Consider the following 20,892-nt stretch of genomic DNA (forward strand, 5'->3'; position numbering starts at 1 on the left):
TTTTCCACCTCACTTTGGGGCTTTTTCTGCCTCATCCCGGGTTTTTTTTCACTTGATCCCGGTGGTTTCCCACCTCGTTTCACTGGGTTTTGCCTCATCCCGGTGTTTTTCTCCTCATCCCGGGGCTTTTCCACATCATTTTGGTATTTTTTGCCTTATCCCATTATTTTTTCCCCTCATCCCGGTGCTTTTCCACATCATTTTGGTGGTTTGGGCCTTCTCCTGGTGATTTTCCCCTCATCCTGCTGCTTTTCTGCCTCATTTTGGGTTTTTTTTCCCTCATCCCAGTGGTTTTCCAACTGATTTTGGGGGTTTTTTTGCCTTATCCTGGTATTTTTCTCCTCATCCCGGTGCTTTTCCACCTCATTTTGCTGTTTTTTGCCTCATCCTGGTATTTTTCCCCTCATCCTGGTGCTTTTCCATCTCATTTTGATGCTTTTCCGCCTCATTTTGCAATTTTTTGCCTTCTCTTAGTACTTTTCCACCTCATTTTGGTTTTTTGGGCCTTATTCCTTTGGTTTTTCACCTCTTTTTGGTGTTTTTCCCCTCATCCTGATGGTTTTCCACCTCATTTTGCAGTTTTGGGCCTTATCCCGGTGGTTTTCCCCTCATCCCAGTGGTTTTCCACCTCATTTTGCAATTTTTTTGCCTTTTCCTAGTACTTTTCCACCTCATTTTGGTATTTTTGCCCTCATCCCGGTGCTTTTCCCCCTCATTTTGGTTTTTTTCCACCTCATTTTGGTGGTTTGGGCCTTTTCCTGCTGTTCTTCCCCTCATCCTGCTGCTTTTCCGCCTCATTTTTGTATTTTTTACCTCATCCCGGTGTTTTCCCACCTCAATCTGGCATTTTCCTCCTCATCCTGGTGCTTTTCCATCTCATTTTGATGCTTTTCTGCCTCATTTTGCAATTTTTTGCCTTCTCTTAGTACTTTTCTACCTCATTTTGGTATTTTTGGGCCTTATTCCATTGGTTTTTCACCTCTTTTTGGTGTTTTTCCCCTCATCCCAGTGGTTTTCCACCTCATTTTGGTGGTTTGGGCCTTCTGCTATTTTCCCCCTCATCCTGCTGCTTTTCCACCTCATTTTTGTATTTTTTTACCTCATCCCGGTGTTTTCCCACCTCAATTTGGCATTTTCCCCCTCATCCCGGTGCTTTTCCAACTGATTTTGGTATTTTGGGCCTCATCCTGGTGTTTTCCCGCCTCATTTCAGTGGCTTTTCCCTCATCCCGGTGGTTTTCCACCCCATCCCAGTGGCTTTTCCCTCATCCCGCTGCTTTTCCACCCCAATTTTGATATTTTTCCACCCCTTCCCGCTGTTTTTCCGCCTCGTTTTGTTGTTTTTCCACCTCATTTAGCAATTTTTCCCCCTCATCCCGGTGGTTTTCCACCCCACCCCTCATCCCGGTGTTTTCCCTCTTCATTCCAAGTGATTTTCCACCTTATTTTGCTGTTTCTCCACTTCATCCCGGCGTTTTTCTCCTCATCCCGATATTTTTCCGCCTCATTTCGGTGCTTTTCCACCTCATTCCGACGGGTTTTGCCTCATCCCGCTGGCTGAGGGCCCTGAGGGTCTATAGGGGAACATGGCGGAGGGAGGGCATCTATGGGGGGGCGGGGGGTCTGTGAGGGCACCCACAGCCTGGGGGGTTTATAGGGGGTGTTTATAGGGTCGCTGAGGGTCTGGAGGGGTCTGGGGCCCTATAGGGATGCCTGAGGGGGGTTCTATAGGGGGCTGGAGATCCATAGGGGCCCCTCGGTACCTATAACGGCCGGGCACCCCCAGCCCCTCCGCTTCTGCTTCCACCCGGAGCCTTTTCAGCGCCGCACCACCCGTGGGTGCCCTCGCATTCCGATCCCCCCCCCCCAGGCCGCCACTTCCGGGTCGCGCCGCCCGCTCCGCGCCCTCTGTCGCCTGTCGCGACAGGAGCGGTGGCCCAGCGCTGTCCGGGGCTCGCCGGTCGCTGTCGCGATGCGGGTGGGGGCGGTGCTGCGGCTCTGCGCCCGCCCGGCGCTCCGGCACCAGCAGGGGCAGCGGCCGGGGCCGGGAAGCCGCGAGTATTTTTATTACTTGGATCACCAAGGGCAGGTGAGGGGGGGTCTATAGGGGATCTATAGGGGATCTATGGGGGGGCGTGGGGTCTGTGGGGGATCTATAGGGGACTGGAGAGTCCTTGGGGAGGTGGGGAGGGGAAGGAGCAGCAGATCCCGGTGAGATTCCCTGCCTGCATCCTGAGCAAATCCCAGGGAGAATGCGCGTGGATCCAGGATGAATCCCAGGAGGATCGTGGAGAGATCCCAGATGGATCCCAGCAGGATCATGGAGAGATCCCAGATGAATCGCAGAAAGATTCCGGGCAGACTCCAAACGTATCCTGGACGGATCCTGGACAGATCCCAGACAAATCCCAGTCAGATTCCAGAGGGATCCCAAAAAAGCTTTCAATGGGCTCAGGACAGATCCCACAAAGAGATCCCCCATGGATCCATGGAATCGCTCCAGGACAGATCCCAAACTGCCCGAAAAAAACCTGGATGGACTCAGGCCAGATCCCAAACGGATCCCAGACAAATCCCGGGATCTGTCTGGGAAAACTCGAGCGTTTTGAGGCTTTTTCCCGCTTTTCCACAGCTTTTCCTGGATGACACCAAAGTCAAGAACTTCATCACCTGCTTCAAAGGTACCCCTGGGCCCTCCTTAATTAGGATCCCCTCGTTAATTGGGATCCAGTCATTAATTGGGCTCCGATCCCTAATCAAGATTTGAACCTTAATTGGGATTTAATCCTTAATTTGGGGGGGCTGAGCCTTGGCAAGGGGCGGGAAAGGCAGGAAGGGGGGGAGCCCCTAATTTGCATCTTAATCCCTCATGAATTAATCGTTCCCTAATTAAGACATTCCCTAATTAATTAATTAATTAAGAAACCCACTTTTAATCCAGAAATTCATCTGGGAAAGCATTTGCCCTCCCCGATTCCTCCGGAGCTCATTCCCTTCCCTCATCCCCTTTCCCAAACGGAATCCCCTTAACGAACCCCTCCCCCTTTTAATTTCCCGGAATTCATCCACGAATTCCTCGGTGCCGGAAGCCGATCCATGAATCCCATCAATGCCTTCATCCCAACAGATGTGGGATTCCTCTCCTTCTTCTTCAAGCACCTGGAGCGCAACCGGAGCGGGCGCTACGAGGCGGAATTCCCGTTCCTTTCCCGCTGCGGCCGGGAGCGGAATTTCCTGCGCTGTGAAGATCTTCCCGTGGTTTTCACCCAAATCCTGCCTGGATCCGACGGGAATCACCTCCTGTCCTACTGCGGAGGCGGCGCCCGCCTGGCGGTGCCTTTCCAGCCGGGAATGCTGACGGTATTCCCGGAAAACGGGCGGCTCTACCACCCGGCTCCGGACCAAGCCGGCGGCGTGGGATTGGTGCGCTCGGCTCTGGCTTCCGAGTGGAGTTTGGGATTCCAGTTTGGAGAAGGCTCGGAGCGACCCCCGACCCATTTCCTGTGGGAAGGGAGGAGGTATCGGCTCTCCGGGGAATTGCTGGGAATTCTGCGGGCGGAAAAGTTGGGATGCGGGCAGGAATTGGAGGCTGCGCCCGCCGCTTCCTAAAGGGATTCCTTATCCCGCGGGGAATGGGAGAAGGAGGAGCTGGAATTTCCCACAGCACCGAGATTCCCAAGCCATTCCCATCATTCCCACGGAATCAGAGACCCCCCCTCCCTCCCTCCCAACGTTCCCATGTTTTTCCATGGAATTTCCCTTCCCCAAAATAAAGAGTGGAAGCTGCTGTGCCGATTCCTCACTGCGGTGCTGGGATTTGGGATAAAGGATTTGGGATTTGGGATAAAGGATTTGGGATTTGGAGGGAATTCTGTCGATGCTGGTTTGTTAATTAATGATTCATTAATATCCGGTGGGCATTAGGGCAATTCCGGGGCTTTCCAGTGGCACCGGATCCCTCCAGATACAACCAGGGATTGAGCAGCAATAAAAGTTGTGGGAAAAGAGTGGGATGGGGGAAAAAAACGCTGGGATTGGGTGGGAAGACACTGGGATGAGGAGGAAAATACTGGGATGAGGGGAAAATATCGGGATGGGGTAAAAAACTACAGAAAAAAGAAGGGAAACATCGGGATGAGGTGGAAAATGAGGCGGAAAAAGACCAAACTGAGGTGGAAAAACATTGGGATGAGGAGGAAAATACTGGGATGAGGCAGGAAAACACCGAAATGAGGCGGAAAAACATCGGGATGGGGCAGGAAGGTACCAGGATGAGGGGAAAAACATCAGGATGGGATGGGAAAAGCTCAAAATGGGGTGGAAAAGCAAGAAAATGAGAGAAAAAAAACCTCGGGATGGGGCAGAAAAGAGTGGGATGACCTGGAAAAACCCCGAAATGAAGTGAAAAAGCACGGAAATGAAAGGAAAAAAATACTGGGATGAGGGGGAAAACACCGGGATGAGGGGGAAAAACACCAGGATGGAGCGGAGAAACAAAAGTATGGGGTGGAAAAATACTGGAATAAAGCGGAAAACATCGGGATGAGGTGGAAAAAGATCAAAACAAGGTGGAAAAAGACCAAAATGAGGTGGAAAAGCACCGGGATGAGGCGGGGAACGCCCCAGAGTTTGGGAAGAAGGAGGCGGCGCTTTTCCGGGCTGGAGGCTCCGAGCTTTTTCCGCCTCCAAGCCTTTCCCGAGTCACAAGGAGAAGTAGTCCATGGCTCCGTGTCCGTAGGGATTGTAAGTCCAGACGAGGTCGGTTCTCCCGGAATTCGCCAACATCCGGGAAATCTCGGCGCTCGCCGCCGCCAAACGTTCGCCATCCATGGGCTCCTCGTAATTCCACCCGGATTCCGAGGGCGCCTCCGGCTTGTAGCAATCCACAGGGAAGGGATACACGACCAGGCGCAGATCCAGCAGCTCCAGGGTTTTCTGGAGCAGATCCTTGAGCGCGGCCGTGGACAGGGAATTGCCGTAGAGTCCCAGGAAGCGCAGGCGGGAGCAGCGCCGGAGCGTCGGCAGCAGCGCGTCCAGGTGGGAGTCGGCCATGCGGCATTCCATGAGATCCAGGTGCAGCAGCGAGGCCGAGGTTTCCTCCAGGAGCAGCCGGAGCGGCTCCAGGAGGCTTTGGGAGAAGTCGTGGCCGCTCAGATCCAACCTTTTGAGGGCCGGAGCGTGGAAGCTTTGGGAGAGGAAGGCGAGGTCGGCGGGAAGGAGGGAGCAGAAGGCCAATTCCAAGCTTTCCAACGGAGCCTGGAGGTCGCTGGCGGGAGGGAAAAGGGAGAGGTGAGGCCCGCGGGGACGTTCCGGAGCCGCCGACGGAGCAGAGGCTCCGTGGGATCAGGAAATGTCGGGATGGGTCCCGGATTGGTGGGGGAAGTGCGGGGAAGGAGAGCTGTGATTGCATCCATGGAATTGGGGAATGGTGGAATTCTGGAATGGCTGAGAGTGGGAACAGCTCCAAGAGCATCAAGTTTGATGGTTGAGGATCGTGAAGCCATGGAATTGTGGAATTCTGGGATCTCTGAGGTGGGGAAAGAGCTCCAAGAGCATCAAGTTCAAGGTTTGAGAATCGTGGAATTCTGGGATCATGGAGGCACAGAATTGTGGAATCAAAATCGTGGGATCGTGGAGTTCTGGAATTACGGGATCATGGGATTATGGGGCCATGGAATGATGGAATTATGGAATGGCTGAGGTTGGGAAAGATCTCCAAGAGCATCAAGTTTGACCTCTGAAAATCAGGGGATTTTGGAATGATGAGGTCATGGAGTTCTGGGATCATGGAATCGTGGGATCACAGAGTTACGGAGTCATGGGATGATGGGATCATGGAGCGGGCTGGGAGCTGTGATTCCCTCCATGGAATTGTGGAATTCTGGAATGATTGAGGTTGGGAAAGAGCTCCAAGAGCATCAAGTTTGACCTTTGGGAATCATGGAATTATGGGATCATGAAGCCATGGAATTGTGGAATCAAAATCGTGGGGTTGTGGAGTTCTGGAAATAAGGAATCATGTGGTCATGGAATGATGGAATCACTGAGGTTGGGAAAGGCCTCCAAGACCATCAAGGGCAACCTCCGGGAATCCTGGAATCACAGAATTACGGGATCATGGAATTACGGGACAATGGAATCACTGAGTCATGAGCTATTGGGATAACGGGATCATGGCAATATTGGGATAATGAAATCCTGGAATCATGGGGTTACTAAGATTGGAAAAGACCTCCAAGATCATCAAGTTCAGCCTTTGAGAATCCTGGAATTCTGGGATTATGAAATTACAGAATAATGGAGTCGCTGAGTCATAAACTATTGGGATAATAAAATCCTGGAATCACAGGAATATTGGGATAATGAAGTCCTGGAATCACGGGATCACTCAGGCTGGAAAAGACCCCCGAGATCACCAACCCCAACCCTTGGGAATGCCCCCGGAGTGCGGGAAGGGCCCGGCGAGGATCCCGCTCCGTTGGGAACTCACCAGAGGATCTGGCGCAGATTCCCGGAGAGCCGGGAGGATCCCAGGTTGAGCTCCCGGAGGCTGGGCAGCATTCCCAGCTGCCCGGCCAGGCACCGGATTCCGATGGCCGATTCCGGCGTCGGGCGCCGCACGTCGACGTTGCTGTACTGGAGCTTGAGGCTCCGCAGCTCCGGGAAGCGGGAGAGGTGCGGCAGGATCACCGAGAGCCCGGTCAATCCCAGATTGTTGAAGCGCAGATCCACCCTCCGCACGCAGGAAGGATCCAAGGATTCCAACAAAGTCACGATTCCGGATGCCGAGAGTTCCTCGGCTTGGAATTCCCGGCACTTGAGGCGCAGCGGGCCGGCGGCTCCGGTCTGGAGCGCGTCCCGGAGGATCCCGTAGGATGTTCCGTTGACGAACAGGTCGGCGTGGACGTCCACGCCCGGGGGCTGCGGAGCGGCCGCGGCCGTGGCGGCGCCGGAACGGCCTTTGTGCCGCTTGGATCCGCGCCTCTGGAATTCCCGCTGGTGCTTGGACACCTCCACGCAGGCCTTGGCCAAGGCCACGGTGCCGGACCAGACGCTCATCCCGTCGGGAGCGCGGCCGGAGGCGGCATCCGGGAGTCCGGTCATGTCCAGCAGTCGGAGCCGGAACCGTCTAGGGGGGAAAACCGGGAATGAACCAGCAGGAAAACTCACGTGGATGGAGGAGGAACCGAGGTTGTGCCCATCCCGGAATTCCCAAACCCACCTGGAATCGCGTCCCGGCTCCTCCAGATCCCGCCGGAGCTGCGCCACCACGGCCAGGATGACGGCCTGGACGCAGAGCTTGCAGGGATGATCCCGGAGCAGCTCCCGGCGCCCCACGAGCCGCTGGAAGTTGAGCACCGGGAAGGGCCAAGCGGTCACCAAATCCCGCAGGACCAGGGGTCTCCCATCCAGGAATGCAGCTTGGAAAAGGATGGGATAGAGATCGGCAGGAAGGGCGGGAAGAGGGCGGTGGGCGACGATGCGGCGGGCGCAGAGGAAAAGCAGGGAATCCATGGATTCCGAGGGGGCTGTGGGAATGAGGAAGGGGCACAGGTGAAATTGGGGGACACACAGGAGGAGCGGCGGCTGTGGGAGAATTCCAGGGAAGCCCCGAATCCAGGGATATCCCGCCGGAAAGGGAAGTCGAGGGAGGAGGGGGGAGGCAAAGGGGGCGTTGTGAGGGGACCCCGAGTGCAGCTCCCCTCAAAGGATGTCCCAGAGCACCCCCAAAACAGCGCCTACCCCCACCCAGCGACCCCCCAAATTCCCTCAGGGATCCCAGACCGCCCCAGCGACTCCCAAATTCCGCCAGGGATTCCCAAATCATCCCAAAATCTCCTCAGGAACCCCCAAAATCGGCCCCACCATCTCCCCCAACATGACACCCCCCACTCACCGCCCGCCCGCAGCCCCTGCTTGTACCCGGCCCGCACGGAAACTTCACTTCCGTGTCTGCGCATTAAGCCAACCAATCAGCGAGGGAGACACACCCTAGGGGCGGATCCTCCAATTTTAATTGGTTCTTACCGCTGTCTGTCATTATCTCTCGAACTTGTCATTGGTTCAAGCGCGGGGTAATCGGGGTGCTTTGCACTTTTTGCCTTCCCATTGGCTCGTTTTGCCGTCAATCACCAATCCCTGCATTCCCATTGGCTGGAGCGCGGCGAGAGCGGGAAGTTCGCTCTGAGGCAGGTCCGGGGTTCACCGCGAGCCTCCCTCGGGTCCCTATCCCGATCCCGATCTTGATCCCAATCCCAATCCCAATCCTGATCCCGATCCCAATCCTGAGGCCATGGAGCGGCAGCAGGAGCTGAAGGTGCTGCTGAAGCGCTGGGAAGCGGAATTCCTGCGGGAACGGCGGCGGAAGCCCAGCCAGGTCCTCCTGAGGGGCCACGGGGGGAATCTGTGGGGCGGGGTCCCTGAGGGGAATCCCTGGAATTTGTGGGGCCGTGGTTTGGGGATGCCTGGGGTGGTTTTGGGGTATTGGGGGTTCTTTGGGGTGGTTTAGGGGATCGCTGGAATTGTGGGGTTTGGTTTAGCGGGGTCCTGGGGTTTTGGGGGTGTCCCTGGAATGTTTGGGGCCATTTTGGGGGTGCCTGAGGGGATTTTTGGGGTTTTAAGCGGGGTCAGGTCAAGGGGAACCTCCTGGGGTTCCCTGGAGGGGTTTTAGGGAGGCTCAGGGGGGTTTTTCCATGAGTTTTTCCATAAAAAAAACTTTTCCCTAGGGTTTTCCACAAGGCGTTTCCATGAGGTTGCTCCAACTCTCATTTTCCTTCTGGAAAAACCTCAAATCCCAAAAAACCCCTAAAATCCCGAAAAAAACCCCCAAATCCCTCCCCTCTGCCATCCCACCACAGCAGAAAATCAGGATAATTCCCGGAATTCACCATTTCTTGGGATGTGTTTCCCTCACAGGCCGACATCGAGGAAGCTCCAGAGGAAACCCGGAGTGAGTTTTTGGGAATTCGGGGATTTTGGAGTTTCCTGGGCTTGAAACATCAATTTTTTTCCCCAAAAAAATTCCCAATTTTTCCTCGGATTTTCTCCCACAGAGCTCTACAAGGAGTACCGGATGCTGAAGCAGCAGGGAAAAGCATCGGATTCCTCGGAAAAAACGGGATCCCAGGAAATCCCAAATGTGGAACAGGTACTGAAAAACTCCCTTTGACTTTTGGGGTCTCCCAAAATTTGTCCTTGATCCAAAATTTTGGGGATTTTCCCCTGAATTTTTGCACTGTGGACAGAGCCAGGTTCACCCCACGTGGGTTTTTTTGGGATTTGTTCGGAATTTTGGGAAAATTGGTGCTGGAAAAGGAATCTTTTTGGCTTAGAAAATCCAAACAAAAAGGATTTGGGGTGGGAAATGGGATTTGGGGGTGTTTTCATCCCAAAATTTCCCATGGAATGATCGTATCCCATCGGTTTTCCATCTCTGGGAGGAATCTGAGCTCAGTTTTTCCGCCCATTTTTTGGGATTTTGGGATGGGATTGAGGCGATTTGGGGGATTTTTTGGGATTTTGGTGTCGTTGCAGGTGGAAGATTCAGGATTTTGGGGTTCCCACTTGAACCGGGCGCCCAAAATTCCTGGGAAAAGCCGGAGTGGGAGCGCCAGGCCGGGAATTTCAGCGGAGTTTTATGGGATGAAGCTCAAAGCCAAACTGGGAATGACTGGGAAGGTCGGGAATGGGGGGAAAAGGGGAAGGGGATTTTCCTGGGGATGTTTGGGGGATTCTTCATCCCAAAATTTGGGTTGTTCCTGAGGGAGAATCCCAAAATTAGGCATCCCAAAAATCAGGAACCCCAAAATTAGGGATCCCAAAATCGGAAATCTCCAAAATCAGAGACCCCGAAAGTTGGAGAATCCCAAAAGTTGGGATCCCAAAATCAGAGACCCCCAAAGTCAGAGAGACCCCAAAATCAGGGACCCCCCCCCCCTAAAATCAGAGACCCCAAAACTGAAGAGTCTCAAATCAGAGACCCCAAAAATTGGGGACCCCAAAATCGGAGACTCCCAAAACCAGAGACCCCAAAAATCAAAACCCCCCAAAATTAGAGATTCCTAAAATCGGGGTCCCTCAAAAGCAGAGACCCCAAAACTGAAAATCCCAAAATTAAGGACCCCAAATCGGAGATTCCCAAAACTTGGAGACCGCAAAAGTTGGAGAATCCCAAAATTTGGGACCCCAAAATGAGAGACCCCAAATTTGGAGACTCCCCCCAAAATTATGGACCCCAAAATTGGGGACCCCAAAATCGGAGACTCCCAAAATCAGAGACCCCAAAATTTAGGATCCCAAAATCTGAGACCCTCGAAATCAGGGACCCCAAAAACTGGAGACCCCAAAATCGGACACCCTGAAATTAAGGACCCCAAAATTGGAGAATCCTAAAATCAGGGAGACCCCAAAATAAAAACCCCCAAAAATCAGAGACCCCAAAATCAGAGATCCCAGAAATCAGAGACCTCAAAAATCAGAGACCCGAAAAGTTGAAGAATCCCCAAAATCAGGGACCCCCAAAATTAGGGATCCCAAAATGAGAGAGACCCCAAAATCAGGAACCCCCCCTAAAATCAGAGACCCCAAAATTGGAGAGCCCCAAATCAGGGATCCCAAAAGTTGGGGATCCCAAAAACTGGAGACACCTCAAACCCGAGACCCCAAAATGGGAGATTCCCAAAAATTGGAGACCCTAAAAGTTGGAGAATCCCAAAATTTGGGACCCCAAATCAGGGACCCAAAAATGAGAGACCCCAAAATTGGAGACCCCCAAAATTACGGACCTCAAAAGTTGGAGACCCCAAAATCAGAGAGCCCCAAAATCAGAGGCCCCAAAACTAAGGACCCCAAAATTGGAGATCCCAAAAACCAGGGATCCCAAAAATCGGGGAGCCCAAAATTTGAGACCCCAAAAAATCAGAGACTCCAAAAGAGAGAATCCAAAATCAAAAACCCCAAAATTAAGGACCCCAAAACTGGAGAACCCCAAAATCAGGGACCCCATAAATTGGAGATGCCAAAATCTGAGACCCCTCAAATCAGGGACCCCAAAAATTGGAAGCCCCCAAAAATCAGAGACCCCAAAATCGGAGAGCCCCAAAATCAGCCCAAAATTTGGAGACCCTCCCAAAATCAGACACCCCAAAAATCAGGGATCCCAAAATCAGAGAATCCTAAAATTAGGGACTGCAAAAATAGGAGACCCCAAACTTTGAGATTCCCAAGATCGGAGACCCCAAAAATTGGAGACCCCCAAATTTAGAGACCCCAAAATCAAAAACCCCAAAATAAAGGACCCCCAAAATCGGAGATTCCCAAAAATCAGAGACCCCAAAAGTTGGAGAATCCCAAACTTTGGGACCCCAAAATCAGAGACCCCAAAATAAAAACCCTCCAAAATCAGAGACCCGAAAAGTTGAAGAATCCCAAAAATTGGAGACCCCAAAAACCAGGGACCCACAAAGTCAGAGAGACCCCAAAATCAGAGACGCCCAAATTGGAGAGCCCCAAATCAGGGATCCCAAAAGTTGAGGACCCCAAAATCAGAGACTCCCAAAATCAGGGACCCTGAAATAAAAAAAACCCAAAATCAGAGACCCCAAAAATTGAAGAATCCCAAAACTAGAGACCCCCAAAAACAGAGACCCCAAAATTAGGGATCCTAAAATCAGAGATTCCCAAAAAATGGAGACCCCAAAAGTTGGGGAATCCTAAAATCTGGGACCCCAAAATGAGAAACCCCAAAAATAGAGACCCCCAAAATTAAGGACCCCAAAATCAGAGATCCCAAAATCAGAGACCCCAAAACCAGGGATCCCTCAAAAGTAGAGACCCCAAAATTGAAAATCCCAAAATTAAGGACCCCAAAATTGGAGAATCCCAAAATCAGAGACCCCAAACTCTGGGACCCCCAAAATCCAGGCCCTGTTTAATTTGGGATTTGGAATTCCAGGGGGGGAAAAAGCGGGATGTGACCCCTCCCTTCCCTCCAGGAGCCTCCCCTGACCCCTCGGAGGACCCCAAATCCCAGGAGAATCCCCAAAATTCCCCAATCCCAGAAAAACCCGGAGCGCGAAGCCGAAGCTTCATCCCCGGAACCTCCACGGAATGAAGGAGAATCTGAAAAATCCGGAGATGCCGGAAAATCCGGAGATCCTGAAAAATCCGGAGAATTCTCGGGATTGGGCCCCCTCACACTCCCGGCGGGAATGAATCCCGGTTTTCCTCCCGTTCCCGACAAATTCCAGCGGCTGAAGCAGAGCGTGGCCCAAACTTTGAGATCGCTGGATCCCGGCTGGCTCCAGAGGTGCCAGGAATCTCCTGAAAACCAGGAATTCCCAGCGGGATCCGTGAGGGAAAAGGGGGAAATCCACACCGCATCCATAGGAAATTCCGTGAGGAAAAGGCCCCGGGAAGGCGGAGGCGCCGCGGAGGCTCCGGCCAAGCTCCAGAGGGGTCCCCAAGGCTCGGATCCGGGAATTTTTGGGGTGAGGTCGATCCAGGAGGAAAATGAGGGTGAGGAAGAGCAGCTGGAATCCCGAAAGGAAGCTGGGAAGGCGGCGGATCGCTTGGAAAAAATCCTGGAAGAGGAGGAAAAGGAGGAAAAACCCAAACCCACGCGCAGAGGCCGGTAATTCCCGGCTTTTCCCAGCTTTGCCTGGCTATTCCCAGCTTTTTCCAGCTTTTCCCAGATTCCCGCTGCCCTTTATCCCTCTTTTCCCTCAGAGCCACTCCCCGGAACGGCGGGAATTTCGTCCGGCTCAACCTGAAGAGAAAAACGTATTCCCGCGGATGCCTGAGGGGAAAATTCCTTCGGAAACAGGTAAAACCTTCCCAAATTGTTTTTTTTGGGAATCTCCAGGCTCTCCCTGATGGAATTTTGCGGTGTGGAATTTTTTTTTTCCCCAGGTTTGGAAGCAGAAATGGAGGAAAAAGTCGGGGCAGTTCGGAGGCGGAGCCGATGTTTGCTTCCGGTGTGGCAGGAAAGGGCACTGGGCGTCGGAATGCCGAGGTCGGGCCGGGAATTCGGGATTTGAGGGGAATTTTTAGGATAAAACAGCGGGAAGAGGGTGAGGTGGGTTCTTTTCCGTGGATTTTTTGAGAGAATCGCCCGTTTTGTGCCCGCAGGGAAAGATTCGGGATCGTTCCCAGTGGAAATTCCTGAGGAGGAGGAGGAGGAGCCGCTTCCCACTCTGGAAGAAGTGGCCCGAAGGACCAACAGCGTTTTTATCCCGGAGATTCCCGGTGAGAGCTGGAATTATGGAATTGGTGCCTTTTCTTATGGAAAGGGTGGGAAACGAGGGGGGTCTGGCCTCAAAAATTGGGATTTTGGCCTCAAAAATTGGGATTTTGGGCTTAAAAATTGGAATTTTTGCCTTAAGAATTGGAACTTTTGCCTTAAAAATTGGGATTTGGGGCTAAAAAAATGGGATTTTTTTTCCTTGAAAATGTGAGGGTTGATCCTAAAAAGGAGGTGGATCCTAAAAATCAGGATTTGGGATCTAAAAATAGAGGATTTGGGCACGAAAAATGAGGATTTTGGACTTAAAAGTGCATGGTTTTTTCCCTAAAACTGGGAGGGTTTATCCTAAAAAGGGGATTGAATCGTAAAAACCAGGATTTGGGATCTAAAAATGTGGGATTTGGCACTAAAAATGAGAATTTGGGGCTTAAAAATGTGATTTTTTTTCCCTCAGATATGTGAGGGTTTATCCTAAAAAGGGGATGGGTCCTAAAATTCAGGATTTGGGATGTAAAATGTGGGATTTGGGGCTGAAAATTGGGGCTTTGTGCCCTAGAAATGGGATTTTTCCCCTAAAAATGGGTATTGGAGCCAAAAACCAGATTTTGGCCCTAAAAATGAGGGATTTGTCCCAAAAATTCAGGTTTAGATCTTAAAACTGGGATTTTATTCCCTAAAAATTGAGGTTGGATCCTAAAAACGTGGATTTTGCCTCAGAACTGTGGAATTTGTCCCTAATTGAAATTTTAAAGCCTAAAACTGGGATTTTTTTTCCCCTAAAAATGAGAATTTTGGCCCTAAAAATGAGGGATTTTCTCCAAAATGGAAGTTTAGATGCGAAAACTTGGGGGTTTTTCCCTAAAAACTGAGTGTGGATCCTAAAAATGTGGATTTTCCCTCAGGAAATGTGGGATTAGTCCCAAAAAACGCACTTTTAGGGCTTAAAAGTGGGATTTTTTCCCTAAAAATGAGGATTTTGGCCCTAAAAATGAGGAATTTGTCCCAAAAAATGGAAGTTTAGATGCTAAAAATAAGATTTTTTCCCTCTAAAAATGGGGGGGTTCCCTCAGAATTGTGGGATTTGTCCTCAAAACCGGACATTTTCCACCTTAAAAACGGGGATTTTTCCCTAAAAATGGACATTGAGCCCTAAAAATGAGGAATTTTCCCAAAAAATGAGGAGTTTTCCAAAAAAATGAAAGTTTAGATCCTAAAACTGGGATTTTTTTCCCTAAAAATTGGGGTTGAATGCTAAAAATGTGGAATTTGACCCACAAAATGTGGGATTAGTCCCAAAAAAATGCACATTCAGGGCTTAAAAATGGGATATTTTTCCCTAAAAATGAGGATTTTGGCCCTAAAAAGGAGGAAATTTCCCCAAAAATTGAGGTTTAGATCCCAAAACTGGGATTTTTTACCCTAAAAACTGAGGGTGGATCCAAAAATGTGGATTTTCCCTCAGAAAATGTGGGATTAGTCCCAAAAAAATGCACTTTTAGGGCTTAAAAATGGGATTTTTTCCCTAAAAATGAGGATTTTGGCCCTAAAAACGTGGAATTTTCCCCAAAAATTGAGGTTTAGGTCCTAAAACTGGGATTTTTTTGCCTAAAAACTGAGGGTGGATGCTAAAAATGTGGATTTTCCCTCCGAAAATGTGGAATTTCTCCCAAGAAATGCGATTTTAGGGCCTAAAATTGAGATTTTTTTTTCCCTAAAAATGAGGATTTTGGCCCTAAAAATGTGGAATTTTCCCCAAAAATGGAAGTTTAGACCCCAAAACTGGGATTTTTCACCCTAAAAACTGAGGGTAGATCCTAAAAATGGGGGTTTTCCCTCAGAAAATGTGGGATTCACCCCAAAAAATGCAACTTTAGAGCCTAAAAATGGGATTTTTTTCCCTAAAAATGAGGATTTGGGCCCAAAAAATGAGGAAATTTCCCCAAAAATTGAAGTTTAGGTCCTAAAACTGGGATTTTTTTCCCTAAAAACTGAGGGTAGGTCCTAAAAATGTGGATTTTCCCTCAGAAAATGTGGGATTAGTCCCAAAAAATGCACTTTTAGGGCTTAAAAATGGGATTTTTTCCCTAAAAATGAGAATTTTGGCCCTAAAAACGTGGAATTTTCCCCAAAAATGGGAGGTTTAGGTCCTAAAACTGGGATATTTTCCCTAAAAACTGAGGGTGGATGCTAAAAATGTGGATTTTCCCTCCGAAAATGTGGGATTTCTCCCAAGAAATTGAATTTGAGGGCTTAAAAGTGGGATTTTTTTTCCCTAAAAATGAAGATTTTGACCTTAAAAATGCGGAATTTTCCTCCTCAAATCCCAACTTTTCCTCTTTTCCCTCCAGCCGGCGGCGCCCGTGGGGATAATCCCCAGCCCACCCCAAATTCCCTGGATTTCCCATGGCCGGAATTCTCCCCCTCCCCTCCTCCAGCTGCCGTGGATCCCCTTTACAGCCCAGCCCCCGATGGGACAATCCCAGGTAAATCACGGAGCAAAATCCCTGGAAAAACCATGGGAAAAAACCATGGAAAAAAACCATGGAAAAGCCCCCATTCCCACCTCCTGAATTCCCCCCCAGATCCTCCGGAAGAAGTCCTGGAAGCTCTGAGGAATTTGGGATACGATTCCTTCCGGCCGGGCCAGGCCGAGGCCGTCATGCGGATCCTTTCCGGTTGGATTTCCCCTTCTTTTCCCGCCTCCATTCCCACCTCCTACTGGGCCCAACTTCCCGAAATTCCTGGGTTTTTTTGGTGTTTTCCCAGGATTATCCACGCTGGTGGTGTTACCCACAGGGATGGGCAAATCCCTGTGCTACCAACTTCCCGCTTTTCTCTATCACAAAAACTCCGGGAGCGTCTCCCTGGTGATTTCCCCGCTCGTTTCCCTCATGGACGATCAGGTATTCCCGGAATTCCCGCTTTTCCCACCTCAGATTCTGCTGGGTTATCCCAGAAAAAAGAAACAACCCCTGGAATATTCCCAATCCCAGGTTTCCGGCCTCCCCCCCTGCCTCAAGGCCGTCTGCATCCATTCCAACCTTTCCCAATCCCAGCGGGAAGCAGCCATGGAAAAGGTGACGACAATTCCCAATTTTCCCTCCTTTCGAACGGCACAAAGAAGAAATCTTGGATTCTCCCGCTTTTTCCGGCAGGTCAGGAATGGCCAGGCCCAGATCCTGCTGCTCTCTCCGGAGGCTCTGGTGGCATCGGGATCCTCTTCCCTGTTTTTCCGGGATCGCCTCCCTCCCGTGGCTTTCGCCTGCCTGGATGAGGCTCATTGCATCTCCCAGTGGTCCCACAACTTCCGGCCCGCCTACCTGCGCGTCTGCAAGGTGCCGCAGCGGGAAAACCCTGGGAAAAGGCGGGAAAACCCTTGGGAAAAGCAGGAAAAGCCTCGGGCAAAAGCGGGAAAACCCTTGGGAAAAAGCAGGAAAACCCTTGGAAAAAGGCGGGAAAACCCTCAGGAAAAAGGCGGGAAAACCCTTGGGAAAAAGGCGGGAAAACCCTTGGAAAAGGCGGGAAAACCCTTGGGAAAAGCGGGAAAACCCTTGGGAAAAAGCGGGGAAACCCTCAGGAAAAAGGCGGGAAAACCCCTTGGAAAAAGGCGGGAAAACCCTTGGAAAAAGCAGGAAAACCCTTGGAAAAAGGTGGGAAAACCCTCAGGAAAAAAGCGGGAAAACCTTGGGAAAAAGGCAGGAAAACCCTTGGGAAAAGGCCGGAAAACCCTTGGGAAAAAGCGGGAAAACCCTTGGAAAAAGGCGGGAAAAAACCCTTGGGAAAAAGCGGGAAAACCCTTGGGAAAAGGCGGGAAAACCCTTGGAAAAAGGCGGGAAAAAACCCTTGGGAAAAAGCGGGAAAACCCTTGGGAAAAAGCAGGAAAACCCTTGGGAAAAAGGCGGGAAAACCCTCAGGAAAAAGGCGGGAAAACCCTTGGGAAAAAGGCGGGAAAACCCTTGGAAAAGGCGGGAAAACCCTTGGGAAAAGCGGGAAAACCCTTGGGAAAAAGCGGGGAAACCCTCAGGAAAAAGGCGGGAAAACCCCTGGAAAAAGGCGGGAAAACCCTTGGAAAAAGCAGGAAAACCCTTGGGAAAAGGTGGGAAAACCCTCAGGAAAAAAGCGGGAAAACCTTGGGAAAAAGGCAGGAAAACCCTTGGGAAAAGGCGGGAAAACCCTTGGGAAAAAGCGGGAAAACCCTTGGAAAAAGGCGGGAAAAAACCCTTGGGAAAAAGCGGGAAAACCCTTGGGAAAAGGCGGGAAAACCCTTGGGAAAAAGCAGGAAAACCCTTGGGAAAAAGCGGGAAAACCCTTGGGAAAAAGCAGGAAAACCCTTGGGAAAAAGGCGGGAAAACCCTCAGGAAGAAGGCGGGAAAACCCTTGGGAAAAAGCAGGAAAACCCTTGGAAAAAGCAGGAAAACCCTTAGAAAAAGGCGGGAAAACCCTCAGGAAGAAGGCGGGAAAACTCTTGGGAAAAAGACAGGAAAACCCTTGGAAAAGGCGGGAAAACCCTTGGGAAAAGGCGGGAAAACCCTTGGGAAAAAGCAGGAAAACCCTTGGGAAAAAAGGCGGGAAAACCCTTGGATAAAGGCGGGAAAACCCTTGGAAAAAGGCGGGAAAAAACCCTTGGGAAAAAGCGGGAAAACCCTTGGGAAAAAGCAGGAAAACCCTTGGGAAAAAGGCGGGAAAACCCTCAGGAAGAAGGCGGGAAAACCCTTGGGAAAAAGACAGGAAAACCCTTGGAAAAGGCGGGAAAACCCTTGGGAAAAGGCGGGAAAACCCTCAGGAAAAAAGCGGGAAAACCTTGGGAAAAAGGCAGGAAAACCCTTGGAAAAAGGCGGGAAAACCCTTGGGAAAAAAGGCAGGAAAACCCTTGGGAAAAAGGCGGGAAAAAACCCTCAGGAAAAAGGCGGGAAAACCCTCAGGAGAAGCCTTCCAATCCCACTTTCCCCCGCCATTCCAGGTTCTCCGGCAGCGCCTGGGCGTCCGGTGCTTCCTGGGCCTCACGGCCACGGCCACGGCGGCCACGGCCCGGGACGTGGCTCAGCATTTGGGAATTCCGCCGGAACAGGGCGGCGGCGTCCGCTCGGCCGCCGTTCCCGCCAACCTGCTGCTCTCCGTGTCCATGGACGCCGACAGGGAGCAGGTGAGCAGCGATTTCGCTTGGATTTGGATCCTTCCCGGGCTTTTCTGTGGGAAAAATCCCAGGTTTAGGCCCTAAACTTTGGGCTTTTGGGGAAAATCCCTCGTTTTTAGGGCCCAATGTTTGTTTTGAGGGAAAAAAAATCCCGTTTTTAGGGTGTAAAATGTCATTTTGTGGGAAAAATTCCATAATTCTGAGGGGAAAGCCCCATTTTTACCATCCAGCCCCAATTTTCTGAGGAAAAATCCCATTTTTAGGGTCCAAGCCTGATTTTTAGGGAAAAAAAATCCCATTTTTTTGGGAAAATTGCTCATTTTTAGGGCAAATTTTTCTGGTTTTGGGGCTGAATCCCACAATTCTGAGGCAAAAATCCCATTTTAGGATCCAACCCCAATTTTTAGGGAAAAAAAATTCCATTTTGAGGCCCTAAACTTTGGGCTTTTGGGGAAAAATCCCTCGTTTTTAGGGCCCAATGTTTGTTTTGAGGGAAAAAAATCCCGTTTTTAGGGTGTAAAATGTCATTTTGTGGGAAAAATTCCATAATTCTGAGGGGAAAGCCCCATTTTTACCATCCAGCCCCAATTTTCTGAGGAAAAATCCCATTTTTAGGGTCCAAGCCTGATTTTTAGGGAAAAAAATCCCATTTTTTTGGGAAAATTGCTCATTTTTAGGGCAAATTTCTCCATTTTTGCGGCCAAATCCCACAATTCTGAGGCAAAAATCCCATTTTAGGATCCAACCCCAATTTTTAGGGAAAAAAAATTCCATTTTGAGGCCCTAAACTTTGGGCTTTTGGGGAAAATCCCTCGTTTTTAGGGCCCAATGTTTGTTTTGAGGGAAAAAAATCCCGTTTTTAGGGTGTAAAATGTCATTTTGTGGGAAAAATTCCATAATTCTGAGGGGAAATCCCTATGTAGTGGTTTGGTCCAAAATACTCATTACTGTTTATCTGCTGTGAGATAAGAATTAGGAGAAATGCAAAACAGGCACCAAACTTGAAAGAATATAAAGAAGTTTATTAACAGACCTAAAAGAGGAAAAAAAAAATTATACCACCTTCAGAACTCTCCTCCTCCCCCCACCTTCCTCCCTTCTCCCACTGACAATGTAAAAAGACAACCCTTAAGATGTTCAGTCTGTTTACCACTTCCATAATAACCTTGTTCAGTCCATTTAGAAAGAGAAGTCTCTTCTTGCTCATGCTATGAAAACATTATCACAACGAGACAGCCGCCCACTTCCAAATATTGTTCAGTCCATTTAGGAAGAGGAGTCTCTCTGCCTGCGTGTGAGTCCTTTCCCCCGACTTGCAGCTTTTCCCGCAACTGCTTTCGAGGGTCCACTCTTGAAGTTTTTTGGGGTACAATTTTAAGGTTGAGCCGTTCAGAAACAAAAACAGAGGCCCTTCTCCTTCCCTGGGAGCAAAGGGTCTTCATCATCTTCATCTTTAGGACTATCTCTGGGAGCATCTCTAGGAACTGAGGTTTTCTCCTTTCCCATTTGGAGCAAAAGTCCTCATCTGGTTCATCTCTACGGACTGAGGTTTTCTCCTTTCCCGTTTGGAGCAAAAGTCCTCATCTGGTCCATCTCTCCCTGTCCAAACTTCTCATGAAATTACAGCTGCGTCAGCATCTGCCTATCTCAGCGCAGGTGCTTCTGCTCACGAGTTGAACACTCCACCCCCCATATCTTCATGAAATTACAACGGGATACTCTGATATATCATAGCTTCACAACAGACTTTCAGCTTTAAGCATCTCCTCTCTCTCTTCCCTCAGGTTTTCAGCTCTTCACAGCAATAAAAGGGTTAGTCTCACCTCAGCCTTGCAGCTTTGCAGCTGGAATGTTGAATGTTTCTTATCGCAGTGGAGAGGGGGGAGAGCCGAGCCGCTCCGGCTGCCCACGGCAAGGCAGTGGGGGGGGGGGTTCCATGGCTGGAACAGGTCCATCGACTCCAGGATGGCCGTGGCCCGGCCCGGCCTGGCCCAAGCAGGGCCTGGCTGGGCCCGCTGGCCCCCACACGGGGCCCGCAGCCACCTGTCCCAGCGCCGGAAACGAGAGAGAGCTTGGAGGGGGAGTTTGCCTATTCTTAAATGTGGATCACAGAGGTGATCACAACTTTAAGTGGCTTAGAGAATTGTCCATATTCAAACTGGCCAGCTGATAGGTTCTATCAGTTCCCAGAGGAAACTGTAAGCACCCCTTAGCAAGGACGTCCCTTCCGGGACTATGCTTGCTAACCTATGACATTCTCCACCCCTCACCTCTGTGAAGACACATTTAAGAATTATTATCAAAATTACATTCAACTTCTACCATATTCCACTCCTAGATAGTTCAATACAACTGCAATATAAGTTTCTCACTATCATGCTACTTAACTTATGACTTAATACTTGCTTTGCCCAGTATTCCTCCTAATTAATCATTATCTCACAGTTCTCATCAATTGCCCGCATTCTCCACCATTTTGTCGCGGGTTCGGTTTGTAACCGGGCGGAAACACCAAT

General features: G+C 50.3%; 3 protein-coding genes across 12 annotated transcripts in view; 2 read left to right on the forward strand and 1 right to left on the reverse strand.

Moving 5' to 3' along the window:
• Positions 1-1,847: 1,847 nt before the first annotated feature.
• Positions 1,848-3,786, forward strand: C1H8orf82 (chromosome 1 C8orf82 homolog). The gene is made up of 3 exons (XM_032092865.1): positions 1,848-2,088; positions 2,632-2,680; positions 3,127-3,786. The coding sequence occupies exons 1-3, from the start codon at positions 1,972-1,974 to the stop codon at positions 3,606-3,608; spliced, it is 648 nt and encodes a 215-aa protein (XP_031948756.1). The 5' UTR covers positions 1,848-1,971; the 3' UTR covers positions 3,609-3,786.
• An 82-nt stretch (positions 3,787-3,868) lies between these two features.
• Positions 3,869-8,101, reverse strand: LRRC14 (leucine rich repeat containing 14). 2 transcript variants are annotated; one of them, XM_032092851.1, is made up of 4 exons: positions 8,028-8,101; positions 7,222-7,528; positions 6,490-7,128; positions 3,869-5,265 (listed from the first exon to the last, which is right to left on the reverse strand). In XM_032092851.1, the coding sequence occupies exons 1-4, from the start codon at positions 8,038-8,040 to the stop codon at positions 4,701-4,703; spliced, it is 1,524 nt and encodes a 507-aa protein (XP_031948742.1). In that variant the 5' UTR covers positions 8,041-8,101; the 3' UTR covers positions 3,869-4,700. The 2 variants fall into 2 exon arrangements, with proteins under 2 accessions (XP_031948742.1, XP_031948733.1); XM_032092842.1 differs by lacking the exon at positions 8,028-8,101 and adding an exon at positions 7,897-7,975.
• Positions 8,102-8,269: 168 nt separating this feature from the next.
• Positions 8,270-20,892, forward strand: part of RECQL4 (RecQ like helicase 4) — a 30,859-nt gene continuing 18,236 nt past the window's right edge. For 7 of the 9 annotated variants that reach the window (XM_032092755.1, XM_032092708.1, XM_032092700.1 and 4 more), the window contains exons 1-13: positions 8,270-8,376; positions 8,916-8,949; positions 9,053-9,147; positions 9,534-9,677; positions 11,993-12,630; positions 12,726-12,822; positions 12,909-13,011; positions 13,128-13,244; positions 15,591-15,725; positions 15,825-15,917; positions 16,009-16,145; positions 16,236-16,577; positions 18,203-18,385. In XM_032092755.1, the coding sequence (XP_031948646.1) occupies positions 8,293-8,376; positions 8,916-8,949; positions 9,053-9,147; positions 9,534-9,677; positions 11,993-12,630; positions 12,726-12,822; positions 12,909-13,011; positions 13,128-13,244; positions 15,591-15,725; positions 15,825-15,917; positions 16,009-16,145; positions 16,236-16,577; positions 18,203-18,385 (2,202 nt within the window). In that variant the 5' untranslated portion in view covers positions 8,270-8,292. The remainder of the gene's footprint in view (positions 8,377-8,915; positions 8,950-9,052; positions 9,148-9,533; positions 9,678-11,992; positions 12,631-12,725; positions 12,823-12,908; positions 13,012-13,127; positions 13,245-15,590; positions 15,726-15,824; positions 15,918-16,008; positions 16,146-16,235; positions 16,578-18,202; positions 18,386-20,892) is intronic. The other 2 variants (XM_032092775.1, XM_032092716.1) reach the window with 1 other exon arrangement.

Source organism: Corvus moneduloides, chromosome 1 (assembly GCF_009650955.1).
Source record: "Corvus moneduloides isolate bCorMon1 chromosome 1, bCorMon1.pri, whole genome shotgun sequence".
In the NCBI taxonomy this organism is placed as follows: domain Eukaryota; kingdom Metazoa; phylum Chordata; class Aves; order Passeriformes; family Corvidae; genus Corvus; species Corvus moneduloides.